General features: G+C 50.8%; 1 protein-coding gene across 1 annotated transcript in view; it reads left to right on the top strand.

Annotated features, from left to right (window-relative positions):
• Positions 1-1,093: 1,093 nt before the first annotated feature.
• The window catches only part of BSN (bassoon presynaptic cytomatrix protein), an 87,356-nt gene continuing 75,573 nt past the window's right edge, over positions 1,094-12,876 (top strand). The window contains exon 1 of the mRNA XM_058812931.1: positions 1,094-1,254. Coding sequence (XP_058668914.1) covers positions 1,094-1,254 — 161 coding nt within the window. The remainder of the gene's footprint in view (positions 1,255-12,876) is intronic.

Raw genomic sequence — 12,876 nt, 5'->3', positions numbered from 1 at the left:
TGGGCACTGCTGCTCTCTGACGTCATGGGCAGCCTCTGACCTCACACGGAGGAAGCGTGGCCATTGGCTGAGTGCTGTGTGACCTCATGGAGAGGGCCGTGCTGGCTGCTGAGACTGGCGCTTAGGGCCAGTGTGTGAGCCCATCGGCTCAGCCTGTGATGTCATAGGAGAACAATGGTTGTCACTGGCTTGTTTCTGGGTGGCCGTGGGAAGGACAGGGTCGTTATTGGCTGAGGCTCCATTGCCTCATCAGCGAGCCTGTGACGTCACAGGGAGGTATGTTCTCATTGTCTGGCTGAGAGTGACTGCCAGGATGTCATGAGATAGCAGGGTGCTCATTGGACAGTAGCATGTGACATTGCAGGGCTGCTGTGACCTGACAGGGAGCACAACAATCACTGACTGGCAGAGTGTGACATCACAAGGCAGTGCATGACCTCACAATGGCACAAGACACTCATTGGCTGGCAGGGTGTGATGTTCTTGGACAGCCCATGACATCATGGAGATGGGGGGGTGCTTATTGGCTGGTGTGGTGTGATGTCCTGGGGCAGCCTCTGACATCATGGAGGAGGCAGGTGCTCATTGGTTGTCAGGCTGTGACTTCCAGGAGCAGCACATGACTTCATGAAGGAGGGGACACCTCATTGGTCAGTAGTGTGTGACATCCTGCAGCTGCCCGTGACCTCATGGGTGAGCGGGCGCTCATTGGCTGTTGCGTGTAACCTCATGCGGGACTGCGCGCCCATTGGCCGCCGGCCCGTGACGTCATGGCAGACGGGCCGCTCATTGACGGCCAGCGCGGGAGCGCGAGTGGCGCCGCCTGGCGGGCGCGAGCGCCGGCGCTGCGCGGCGCCCATTGGCCGGCGGGCGGGGTGGGGCGGGGCCGGGGGCACGTGCCGGCGGGGCCCCGCGGGGCGGGCGGCGATTGGTCAGACGAACGCGCGCGTGCCCGCGGCGCGAGCGGGCGCGGAGGCAGCGCATGCGCGGGGCGGCGCGGGCGGGCGGCGATGGCGGCGCGGGGCTGATGGCGGCGGCGGGGGCGGCGCTGCGCTGAGGGAGCGGCCCCGGTCCCGGTCCCGCCCGGCCCGACATGGGCAACGAGGCCAGCCTGGAGGGCGGCGGCGACGACGGGCAGCTGCCGCCCGCCGCCGCCGCCGCCGCAGGGGCCCCGACGCCGCCTGCCGCCGCCGCCGCCAAGCCGCCTTCAGCACCGGGCGGCGGCGGACAGCTCCCGCCCGCCGCCGGGCCCAGGTCAGAGCGCGGGGCGGGGAGCGGCGGGGGGCGCGGGGTCGGGCTCCGGGGCTGCGGGGGGCTCTGAGGGCGCGGAGCACGGCTGGGTGGGGGTGTGGGCACAGGGGAGCAGGGCTGGCGGTGCGGGTGTGTGTGGGGGACACGCGGGCAGGAGCTGCGGCCGTGTCGGGTGAGGGCAGAGCGGTGCCGGCTGCGGCGGGGAGCTGTGATCGGGGCTGCTGGGGGCGGGCAGGGTTGGCTGGGGCAGGAGGTGCTGTGGGGGGCCGCTCTGTGGGGCTCCTGCCGTGGGGTGCCGCTCTGTGGGGCACCTGCGGGCGAGCGCAGGCAGGGCAGACGGGAGTGTGCACGGACTGCGAGCCGAGGGCACAGACGGCGCGGCTGTGGGGTGTGGGCAGCAGGGAGCAGGCAAGTGAGGGTGGTACACTGGGCTCAGGGAGGTGATGGAGGCACCCGAGGCAGGTCACTGCTGGAAGGTGCAGCCCCTGGGGAGCTGGCAGCTCCAGGACACCCCTGGGTGCTGGGGAGAGCAAAGCTAAGATCTGGGGCTGGATGTGGGACGGGGATGGAGTTGCTGGGGAGGAGTGTCGTGTTTGGGGGGCAGGACAAAGCGGAGTGCTGCCCGGTCCAGCAGCAAATGGGGAGGCATAGGGAGAAGGGAGGGTGGTTCAGGGTTGGTGGGTCTGGTCGGGATGGGGGGATGGTGCCTGGCAGCACACGGCTGAGAGCACTGGGGCATGTGAGCGCCCCAAACGTCTCCACCCCACATGTGACCACTCCCAAACGTGGCCACCCCAAGTGGAGCCAGCACCAAACGGGAAAGGTCGTTATGTAACAGGAGGGACATGCAGCCCTGCCAGGAGTCATCGGTGCAAAACCTCGCAGGGAGCTGCACCGAGACGTTCTCCTTCTGCCAGGCAGCGCCAGCTGCGAGGGAGATACTTCGGAAGCGCGTGTGGGATAAGAGATATTCCTTAAAAGAAAAAAGCCAATCCTGAAACATCATCCTATCTGAAAAAATAAAGGCGAGGAGCAGAAAGTTGCACGGAGGATGCGGAGGATGCGGTGGGTGGTTCACCCTCAGTGTGTGGCCAAGGCAGGGCCATTCTGGGCTCTTCGCCTCGCCTGGGCAGTGATGAGCGCTGCTGGTCTTGCCAGGTGTGTGGCTTCAGACAGGGAAAATCCAGGTAGGAGGCTGAGCAGGAGCTGCAGTCTTGCCTGGCAGTGGGCTCTGTCTTTTTGGGCTGCAATGGCTGCTCACAGGCACACCGTGACATCCAGTGGGCTTCAGGGGTGCTACAGCTGTGGGCAGGCTTCTGTCTGTAAGATCCCTGTGAGCTTTCACACAGTGAGTGTGAAAAAAATGACTCTGAGGGAAATTGTGCTCATTTTCCTTTACATTTTTCTCAGTTTCCCTGCTAGAGAGTCCCAACTCCTCTGCTTTGGATTCTGCCAGTAAAAAGTTGTTCGCAGCTGCTTAAGCAATTTAAAACTAAATACCTGTGGGGCTGTTTAGGCTGCTGTAATGAGAGGAGCCAAGGAAGCCACGCAGGTCTGCTGTCTCTGTCCAATTCTGGCACTGCTCCTCCATCACTGTCCAAGTTCTGTGTTGGCTGCTGTGCAGTGCTGGGGGTTCCAGGGGCTCTTAGGGTCCTGGGTGGAGGAGCAGAGTCTGTAGCAGTGGCCATCCATGCTCCTCCGGTGCCAGAAACACCAGGTTGTTTTTTCCGGCCGTGCTCCAGCCCTCGCACACTGAGCTGATGCTCCTGTGCCTCCTGGGAAGCTGCTGCTGGGGAGCTGCCCTCCCTTGCAATTAATTAAAGCAATTAAAGAGGTGGGCCAAGTGAGGCTGTGCTGTGGAGCAGCAGTGGGATGGGGACGATGCTGAGCTGTGCCAGTGTTTAAAACCTAAGCGTGGGAGGGGTGTGGGGGGCTGAGATGACACTGAGGGATTTAAATTCAAGGTAGCAAAGTGGCAATGAAGGGAAATGAGGCCTCGAGAAGAAAGTGGCTTTTGTGAGGGGCGGGAGTGGGCACATAAGACAGACCATATGTTGTGAAAGGTTCAGCAGAGCACAGGATGTGCTGGCCAAGCAGTGAGTGTGCAGTGCTAAAGGTGCTGCTCCAGAAATCTCAAGTGGCCAGAGAAAGTGAGTTTCTTTCAATATCAGAGTAATTATTTTTTCCTCTCTGAATTAAATAACCTAAGTCCACATGTAAGCCAGTGAAAACCACAGTAGTAGGACTTTTCTGTGTCATTTTTCACAGTTTGCTTTGTGTTACACAGAGAAATAGCCTGAATACCTTATAGGGGCTACCCTGGATTTCGGGCTCTTGTGTTTAAATCCATCATAACAGCTTCTAAGAACTGTGCATCCACTATGAAGATACTTCAGAGACTGGAAAACTCAAATAGGAGTAGCATCTTCTCACTAAGTTGCAATGTCTACCACTGTTTATGAACTTTGATTTTTTGCTTGCATGCTTTGCTGAGGCACGGGGGAGCCAGAGGTTGGAGGGAAGCTGGGGGCAGTACTCAGCTCTGGGGTGGTTTGGCTCTGCCAGCAGCTCTGCAAAAGGCCAGGATGGTGCAGGGTTGCATTGGCAAGGTGTTTTCAGTGCAGAGCTCACCCTTGTGCAAGGAGCTGCTGGAATCTCACCTGAGGAGGCTGTGCCTGACTCTGGTGCTCCAGCAAGGAGAGATTGAATCTGGGGAGGGAGGGCAGGCTTGCTGCTGGTCTGCTCAGGCAAACAGAGCCTCTAGCCTGAAAGGAAAATGGCTGGGGCACCAATAATGTAGGATCACAGGAGCCCAGATTGGTTGCTGATGCATTTGGACAGAAAGCTGTGGACTGGCAAGTTCTACTCTGTTCCTCCAGAGACACCCCCTAAGCAGAAGGGACAAGCTCATTTCATGGTATGGATGGATGGATGGATGGATGGATGGATGGATGGATGGATGGATGGATGGATGAATGAAAAAGGCTCAGATGGCAGAGCAGGGATGATCCCAAGTTCAGAACTGTAGCTTGGGGCACAGAGCTTTACATGGCTGATTTTCCTGGTAACCTGCAGAAAGACTTTATTGCTGCTTCTGACTGTATGTGCCTGATTTCTGCTGGATTCATTCAGGTTTTTGGTCTCACTGCTGCTCAGCTGTGGAGCTTGCAAAAGGCTCTTTTTGACACCTGGATGCACGAGCTCAGGCTGAAGGATGGGAGAGGGGAAGAGGGGCAGTCTCCTGGGAGGCATTGAGGACCAGCTACAAATTCAGGGGCTGTGTGTGGGAGCAGCAGGGCTTTCAGCACCGCTGTTCCTCTGGACCTGGGTGATGCACACTGCAGGCAGGCTGCAGGCTGTGAGACTGGGAGGGAGCATGACACACTGGCAGAGGTGCCAGGACCTTTGTTTTCCACACTGTAGGTCATATTCCAGTATTTTTTAAGCCTCAAGATAGGTTGTGAGCTGAAGGTCTTGAAGCAACCAAGAGGGAATATCTCCAGTACTGTGTGGTAGCACCTTTGGCATGGGCTGTGAGCTCCCTCAGAGCCTTCCCTTGGCTTGGCACAGTGGCAAGGCAAGTGCTGATCCTGTTTACCCTGCTGTACATCCAGCCTTGCTCTGTTTAGCAGGCAATGGAGCTTGAAGTAAAAATTCTGGTGGTAAGGAAGAGCATAGGAGAAACAGAACTGAAAGAAAGCCCTTTAAATCAGAGAAACTTTGGACAAACCCTTGCAGTTTGGATGCTCACTTTTACCCTCTCAGAAGCTCACTTGAGTGTGCTTGTTTGCTTGCCATAAAGTACCATCACAATGAGAAATAAGAAGTTTATACATAAAGATAATTGTTTAAAAAAAAAAACGACTTTGCCTCTTTTTTTTTAAATGGGCACTTTTCCCAAGCTTGCAGAAATGAGCAGTCGATGTCCATTTTCATATGACTGTGCTAGAAATAAAACCAGACTGTGTGATGGGAAGCCAGGCTGTGGAGAGGGCTCACACTCACCTGGAGAGCCCAGAGAGCCAGCTCCATCCTCATTTCCATGCTCTGCTCTCCCCAAAGGCCCTGAGCCCTGCGCAGGATGGGGCAGAGGCATCACCACCAGAGGCATTGCTGGGAATTTCCTCAAATATTAAAACAGTTTTTTTCCCTGGCTGAGCCATGGACTGGCAGTCTGGAAAAGCCTGCCATGCTTCTGCACTTATTGAGCATTAGTTTATTTGCTGCCAGACATTTGGAGGGTCAGGAGGGAACTGAGGCTGGGTTTGAGTGAGGAGGGGAAGAACAGATACGCAATGTTTTGAGATCATTAAACTTGTGCGAGCAAAACAAAAAGTAAAAGGAGTAGAAAATGGTGTACATGATGGATCAAATCAAAATATTTGTGGTGTTAAATACCCCACTGGGCATCATTTTATCTTCTGTCATGATGGGCAGGCAGTGCTGGCTGTGACACAGTGCTTTGCGTATTGTGATTGCTCTGACAGCAGCCATTAGGCCACTGAATCCAGACGGCACAATTCTGGGTGCTTAAGTAACTCCAAAACCTCTTCTGGGAACGTGCTCATCAATATTCACAGTGTTTGGCATCAATTATTAATGCCTTTATTTCCAAAACAAATACACAGATTTGCAGTCTGCCTCACAGGTTGGGGTTTCTCACTGCGGGATCCAGCCTGGATGGTGGATCTTAACCCCTCGCTTTTGCTGGGTGAGGGGCTCCTGGGGGTGTCCCTGCAGTGTCCACTTCTGCCCAGAAAGGATAGAGAAGAATTTGAGAGGATTGATGTCCTTTGCTGTGTTGGCTGAAAAGTTGGAGGAGTCCTGGGCTTCCTCTGGTACAATTGGAAGCTGTGGCAGGGCCGCTTCCTTTGCACTGGAAAGCTGAGTGCTGATGGTCAGCCTTCTAGTGGAAGGTGTTCCTGCCCATGGCAGGGGATGGAAGCTAGGTGATCTTTAGGGTCTCTTCCAACCCAAACCATCCTGATTCTTCTGCTGATGCTCAGGAATGGAGCCTCAGCTCAAGTGGCCACATCCATTGGGGCTGGTAGGTCCCTGCACATTGTTGCTCATGTTGAGCTGGCTTCTGCCTCTCCACTTCTGCTTCTCCAGCGTGCTGCAATAAAGCTGTTTCTTTTCTCTGCTGTGTGAATCAAGCACATATTTGATGTTTCCCATCATGTCTCCAATTCAGTGCAAACAGATAGTCAATGCTGTGGCATATTCCTGCAGTTTATATGAGTTTGGGGAATACTTGATGTGCATCTGGACTGGCAGAACACCACAGCCTGCCTGCCGCACAGCCTCTCTGCACAGCCGTGTTCACCACTTCCCCTGCTGGGGCTGGCACTGGGGCTGGCCCAGGGTGTTTTTCCAGCAATCCCTTTCCAATTTCCTGGTGTATGAGGTGCCCCTTGGGAAGGATGGGACAGGCAGTCAGGGTGCAGAGTGCTTCCCAAGAGCACGTAGCTCAGTAGGGTGAAGCGGTTTCATGGCAAAGGCGTTATCATTTTTCACTAAATGTGACAGTAACATTATCATGTGGTCTTTGCTGTTGAGTGCTGCTGCTCCAGGATGTTCCTTGGGTTTCTTTTTTGGCCAGTGAGTGACAGCAAGTGCTGATGGTCATCCTGGTCCCACACATCGTAAACTGTCATTCATCTTGAATTTGAGATCGTCGCTGTTGAGCCATCACTGTGTTTTCAAATGTCTGTTTGAATGACAGATCTGTTATTTTTGTATCAGTCTATGAGCACGACTATTCCTACAAACAGGGTTTTTTGTCTTTTTTCGTGCTTGGAGGTGCTAAGCTCTGGCATGACCCCGAGGTGCTGCTGTGCAGCCTGTCAGTCATCGAGGGGCACGTCATACCGCTTTCCATGTCACTGATGCTGGTAAGTTTTTATGAATGTGGTGAGCTGGCTCCTCTCTGAGAGCACCCAGCACCCCCAATGTGCTATTTAGGAGCCTGTAAGAGCAATCAGCATTGCTGGACCCTATTAATGCTGGCCTGGGCTTGATGGCGTGGCTGGAAGGGATGTTCATGAGGTACTCTGCTCAGCTTTAACACCAAAGATGACTTAACTACAATGATGGTGGTGTCTCGCTCACTCTTGTCTCGCTCGCTCTCACTCTGCAGCTTTCCTAGTGTGTGTTTGATACTGAAGAGAGACCCCAACCCCGTTAAGAGACTGAGGACAGTGGGTTGGACGGGCAGCAGACAGCAGCTCCCTGCCCGTGTTGGCAGTCAAGGAAAGCATCTCTGAATGCAATTTTTATTTTGTTTTCTCTTATTATTTGTGTAAGTGCCATGGTTTGGTTGGAGATGGCGAGGGAATGCGCCCTCCAGCCTGGCTGCTGGCACTGGGTGGCAAAAATGGTTATGATGGCTAGCAAAGACACACCTCTGCAGTTCAGAGGCCTATGCTCGCCAAATGGTAATCAAATGGATGTTAAGAGTGAGCATAAATAAGTGTAGAAGCAGTTTACCAGATGGAACAATGGGATATATGATCACAGAAGGTTTAAGTAAAACTGTCGCCTCTGAATATACAAAGTTGCCCTCAGTCCAAAACTATAGTTTCTGTGATGAGCAGGAGATTAGCTGTTCTACTGGCTTCATTCCCCCCTGAAGATGTGATTAAATAGTTTGGTGCATTCTCTTTTTTCAAACATGATTTAGTTGTGTTTCTAGGTCATTGTCAATAGAAGAAAAATGTTCATATATTTAATGCAGTAGAGTGCGTTGGGCATCTTCTGAGAGGAGCTACAGCACAAACCCCTCTCCTGCCCAGTCTGTTCCCAGACCCCTCTCCTGCCCCTGTCCTTAGCACAGGAAGGAAGTGCCTTTACACCTTCTCCCTAGAACAAGATGAACATCTCCATGTGGAGCCTGTTGGTGCTCCCTGGGCTGGGCACAGCTGTCCAAGAACCCAGTGACTGCAGTGGGGGACAGGTGCAAGCACAGGCCTGGGGGAAACCTCAGCCATTACTTGCTGGTAGACACCGTTAGACACCCCATCACACCCCCACTAACGAGGCAATGACTGAGATCCTCAATGAGACACTCCTCTCTTATGGAGGCAGACTGAGACAGCTGGGGGTGTCTGGTCTGGAGAAGAAAAGGGGAGACCTTAGAGCCACCTGGACCTCTTCTCTTGTCATGTGTAGGTCCTCATGAGAAGAGCATTTCCTGTCCTCTTGGAGGGACTTGATAGCTCTAACTGAACTGAGAGCAAGCAGATGCTGCATAGAAAACCCATCCATGCTGCTTGGGAAATGTTGCAGAATTTTGAGGGTTTTTGGGCATGTGTGACTGACTGCTCTTCACTCAGTTCCAGGACCTGACAGGGACCACAGGCTCTCAGACATGACAAAGCAGTTTCCCACGCTGAACAGCTTTCAGATGAGGATTTGACAGCTCCTCTGACAGATGTAGAAGAAAAATCACCATGAATCAAAATGTCATTTGGTTTAGATGTGACCCAATCCTGCATTTCAGCCAGGATGTCCAAGGGTGGCAGGACCTCCTCGATCCAGCCTGACATAGCAGGGACACTTGCAAAGGCCAGATGTCAATAGCTGAGAGCAGCCCCTGAACCTTTTTTCTCTTTGTTTCCTTGCATACCAGTGCAACATTGCTTTCTAGCCTGTCTTGAGTCTTTCCTGGCCTTGGGGGCTCATGGGCTTTTCCAGCTGCTGGGAGGCTCAGAGCCTGGTTCTGGTGGACATCCCTTTGCAGGACCAGTCCTGAGGGTTGTAGCATCCCGAACAGGGAGATTTATTTTGAAATTTGCCTTTATTTGTGGATTTTTAGCTTTGTTAGGAGATGCTTGGAGTATGCAACCTCTTGTGGTGTGATCTCAGGGTTCTTCTCAGGGTGCTCCATCCTCAGAAGTTGTATGTGGGTATGAAGTCAATGTGAGATGTGTCTTCAGCTATTGAATGAATCCTGAGGGGTTTGGTGCTCTTAAAAACCCAGCTGAGACCCAAATGGGTCTGCCATGGGCTTTCCAGTAGAAGAAAGAGTCTGTTGGTATCTTGTGCCCTTCCTTCATCAGTCTAGACACAAAGAGTACGAAAAGATTTTGCCATATTTCATGTCTGCAAAAGGATGAAGTTATGCGTGGGAATTACTTGCAAAGATTGACATGTTGTAGCTGCTAACCACCCTTTTTTTTTTTATTATTATTTAACCAAAAAACAGATTGCAGCCTAGAAAAAACAGCATGGTTTTTTTTCTTTCATCTTCTAAAGAAAACATTTCACTTACAGATATGTGAATTTATGCGTTATAAAATAGGAATGGTTGAAAATTGGAAATGTGTAATAAGTTCTTAAGGGACTTGGTAATTTGCCTTTGTCGTGTGAAAAAAACCCAAATCAGCTGATAGTACAAAGCTTATGAAAGGCTGGGGAAAATGTGGGGCTGAACTAGATCTTTTTCCATGTTGACTCCAAACTGTACTTTTTCTTTTGATGAAACATGAAATTACTTTTAATTTATTTAGTTTCAATCCTAGTTACATAAACTATTATTTGATTGTACAGCTGGACTGAAAAACTGTAGGAGGTCTCACATTTAGGATTTTGCTGCCTCTCTCTCATTAAGCCTACAGCCTGATTTCTTTAAATGCACCTATTAATCTTCTTAGGGAGACAAATTGTTGTTTGGTTGGGTTTTTTCTCTCCCTTTTCTTTTTTTAATTTTTTTTTTAAATACTAACCTCCCAGTTGACTGGCAGAGTAAACTCTGCTGGTTTGCAGCCTTTGCAGGTATGCAGCTGCAGTTCCAGGAGTGCCTGTTGCCTTGCTGGGCTGGGTTTGGTCTGCTTGGCTCAAACACCCGAGGTGGTCACAGCCTGAGCTGTTCTCATCGTGCTCAGCAACAACCTCTGAGTTGACAGGAAGGAGTGAATGTATTTTCTTCCATTTTAATTTCGCTGTGGGCTATTTCAGCAGTTCATCTGCGGTAACTTGCCAGAGAAGTGGCTGCCCCATCCCTGGAAGTGTTCAGGGCCAGGCTGGATGGGGCTTGGAGCAACCTGGTCTGGTGGCAGGTGTCCCTGCCCACGGCAGGGGGGTTGGAATGAAATGATCATTAAGATCCCTTCCAACCTGAATCATTCTGTGATTTTATGAGCTTCTGTTGCATTTTTGATTTCCAGTCTGAGACTCATGGGGTTCCAGGTTTGACACCCATTAATGTAGCCCTCGTAGGACCAGCAGTAGGACACAAAGAACTCCATGCTGTCCTCCAAGTGTGTAGATTTTCTCCATATTTTCTCTCAGATGCATCAGCATTGTTGTCTCCTGCCCACCAACAATAAGCCTCCGTAATTTGAGTTTCTTATTCCCTGCTCACCAAGGATTTCTCAACACCCTGGGCAAGCATTGGTAGTGGCCCTTTGGGATGCTGCCCTTTCGAACCTGCTCCGCTCTCCTGTGCTGGGAATGGCTCTTGGGAGGGCGAGGGAGCTGCTGCCAGTCCCAAGCACATCCCTGGGCTGCAGCAGCTCTGATATGAGCTGTGAGATGTCTGGAGCAGATAGGGCTGGAGCACATTGTGCTGGGGCTGGGCAGCAGCGGCCGCTTCCCGTGAATGCTCCTGACGCTGGCGGACGTGAGGAGGTGACGGTGGGTGTTGCTCTCATCCCTGTAAAACACTCCATCCTTTGTATTCAGGGCAGATCTCTGGTCCCAAGGAGCAAAAATATCCAAGCCTTCTCCTTTTCCCACCTGTTTCCCATCTAAGTTGTGGATGTTTTGCTTGGGAATCCTGTATCTGGAGAGCACAACAGGAAAAGAGGTTGTTTTCATTTATATAGTGTATTATATAGAACCTTTTGTGATGGTGGTGATTTTCAGAGCCCATTTACCACTATACTGGATGAGGTTTTGACTGGTTACACACTGCAGTTATAGCAGAGCATCAGTTCCTGTTGGAGTGGAAAAGATGATGCCTATCACTATATTATATGCCACTGATTGCCTCAACCTGGCAAAAATATGGCATCCAGAAACGTCCCTCAGGGAGGAAACTCTGAACTGTCTCTTTAGGCATCCCTTTTCTGCTTTATTTTATCTGCCTTCCTCATCTTCCAGGCTCTCCTCCTCCTGCATTGTTAATGGATGTTAAGCACTGGTTAATGGATTAGGATAGGATTCCTCTTGGCCGTACAGCTCAGTTTCATCCAACCCATCTCCATTATTACCTATTTAATTTTGATTTATTATTAAGTGAAAATATAGACCCAAACACTCTGAACTGACAAATTATCACAATTTTCTTTTTATTTGAAATACACAAACAAAACCCAAGCAGCTGCTCTGGGTAGGAATAAAGTGCCTTCTGCTTCTCAACGTGTCTAAAATTTGCTTCACTTCCCAACTAAACTTCTCAGCCTTAAATTTTACCTGCTGCCATTTCTGCCAAGCTAAGCCTTCCGAGGGTTCTGCAAGGACAGATACATCAAATATGCAGATGCCTCCATCTCTTTGGGGACAAATGTTCTGGGCTGAGGTACGTGCAGCAGGGAAATGCAGGCAGGGACAAGGAGCCTCAAAGAGTTGCAGAAGCTGGAGAAATGTTTTCCTTTGATCCTATAAAGAATTTGGCAGGGGAATTTCAGACTTCTATTTCAAAAGTACATTTAAACTAAACAGCTTGAGATATTGAAGTTGATGGTATCTCTGACAGTGTTAGTAATGTATTGTTCCTTGGGTTTCCTTTACCTTTCCTGTTGTGAATAATGAGTTTTACACATAAAAACATGATTCTGAGTTTGGTTTGATATTCCAGTTCATATCTCTGAAAACCAGAAAGTGCAAATCTAAGACACAAAACCACTGAGCCCATCCAGTGCCAGCCCCTGGGCATGTCCCACCAGGCACTTGCGACCACAGTCTTAAATAAAATACATTTTTGGACCCTGTGAGCTGGTGTGGGGAATGTCAGGGAGGAAGAAACCTCTGCAGCTGAGCAGTGCTTCTGAGAAAAATAACCTGATGTGAAGATTTTGTTTAAAGGCACCTGGCTGTGCTGGACACAGATTTCTCCTCCTCACAGGGAGGTGTGGGCTCATCAGTTTTTCCATGTTCCCCTCCACATGTGCTGTATTTGGAGCTCTTTGTGGAGGATCAGTTGATGGCTGTTTCCTCAGTCCCTGCCAAATGATCTCTTGATTGCTCTTCCACACCTCGGATATCTGCTCTCCTGGTAACCTGAGGCAACAACCAAAAAAGTAGAATTAAGGACCTAAATGGCCTGGGGAAGAGAGAAAGGGACTATTATGAGATAGCCAAAATATGCAGAGGTGCAAAGACACAAACTGCAGGATGGATAAAAAGGCTATGGTTTTTCACAGACACACACAAAAAATTAGGTGCCTTGTTTCATTTGCCCAGGCTCAGATAAATGAGGGTGCAAAGTCAGGATTTTTTGGTTGCTGCATAGTCACCAGGAGCTGCCTGTCTCTCTGCAGTATGGCACTCTGATTTCCTCTTCTGGAAATTGCTTTTTAACTGTGTTTTTCTTTCCTTTTTCTAAAAATACAAACCAGTTTCTTTCTGGTCTGTCATTACTGCCTCTTTTTTAACAGCACTTCTCTTTCTGATGGATCTTCC

This window comes from Ammospiza caudacuta, chromosome 12 (assembly GCF_027887145.1).
Source record: "Ammospiza caudacuta isolate bAmmCau1 chromosome 12, bAmmCau1.pri, whole genome shotgun sequence".
In the NCBI taxonomy this organism is placed as follows: domain Eukaryota; kingdom Metazoa; phylum Chordata; class Aves; order Passeriformes; family Passerellidae; genus Ammospiza; species Ammospiza caudacuta.
The sequence above is the reverse complement of the archived record's forward strand: the minus strand, read 5'-3'. Positions and strand labels throughout refer to the sequence as shown.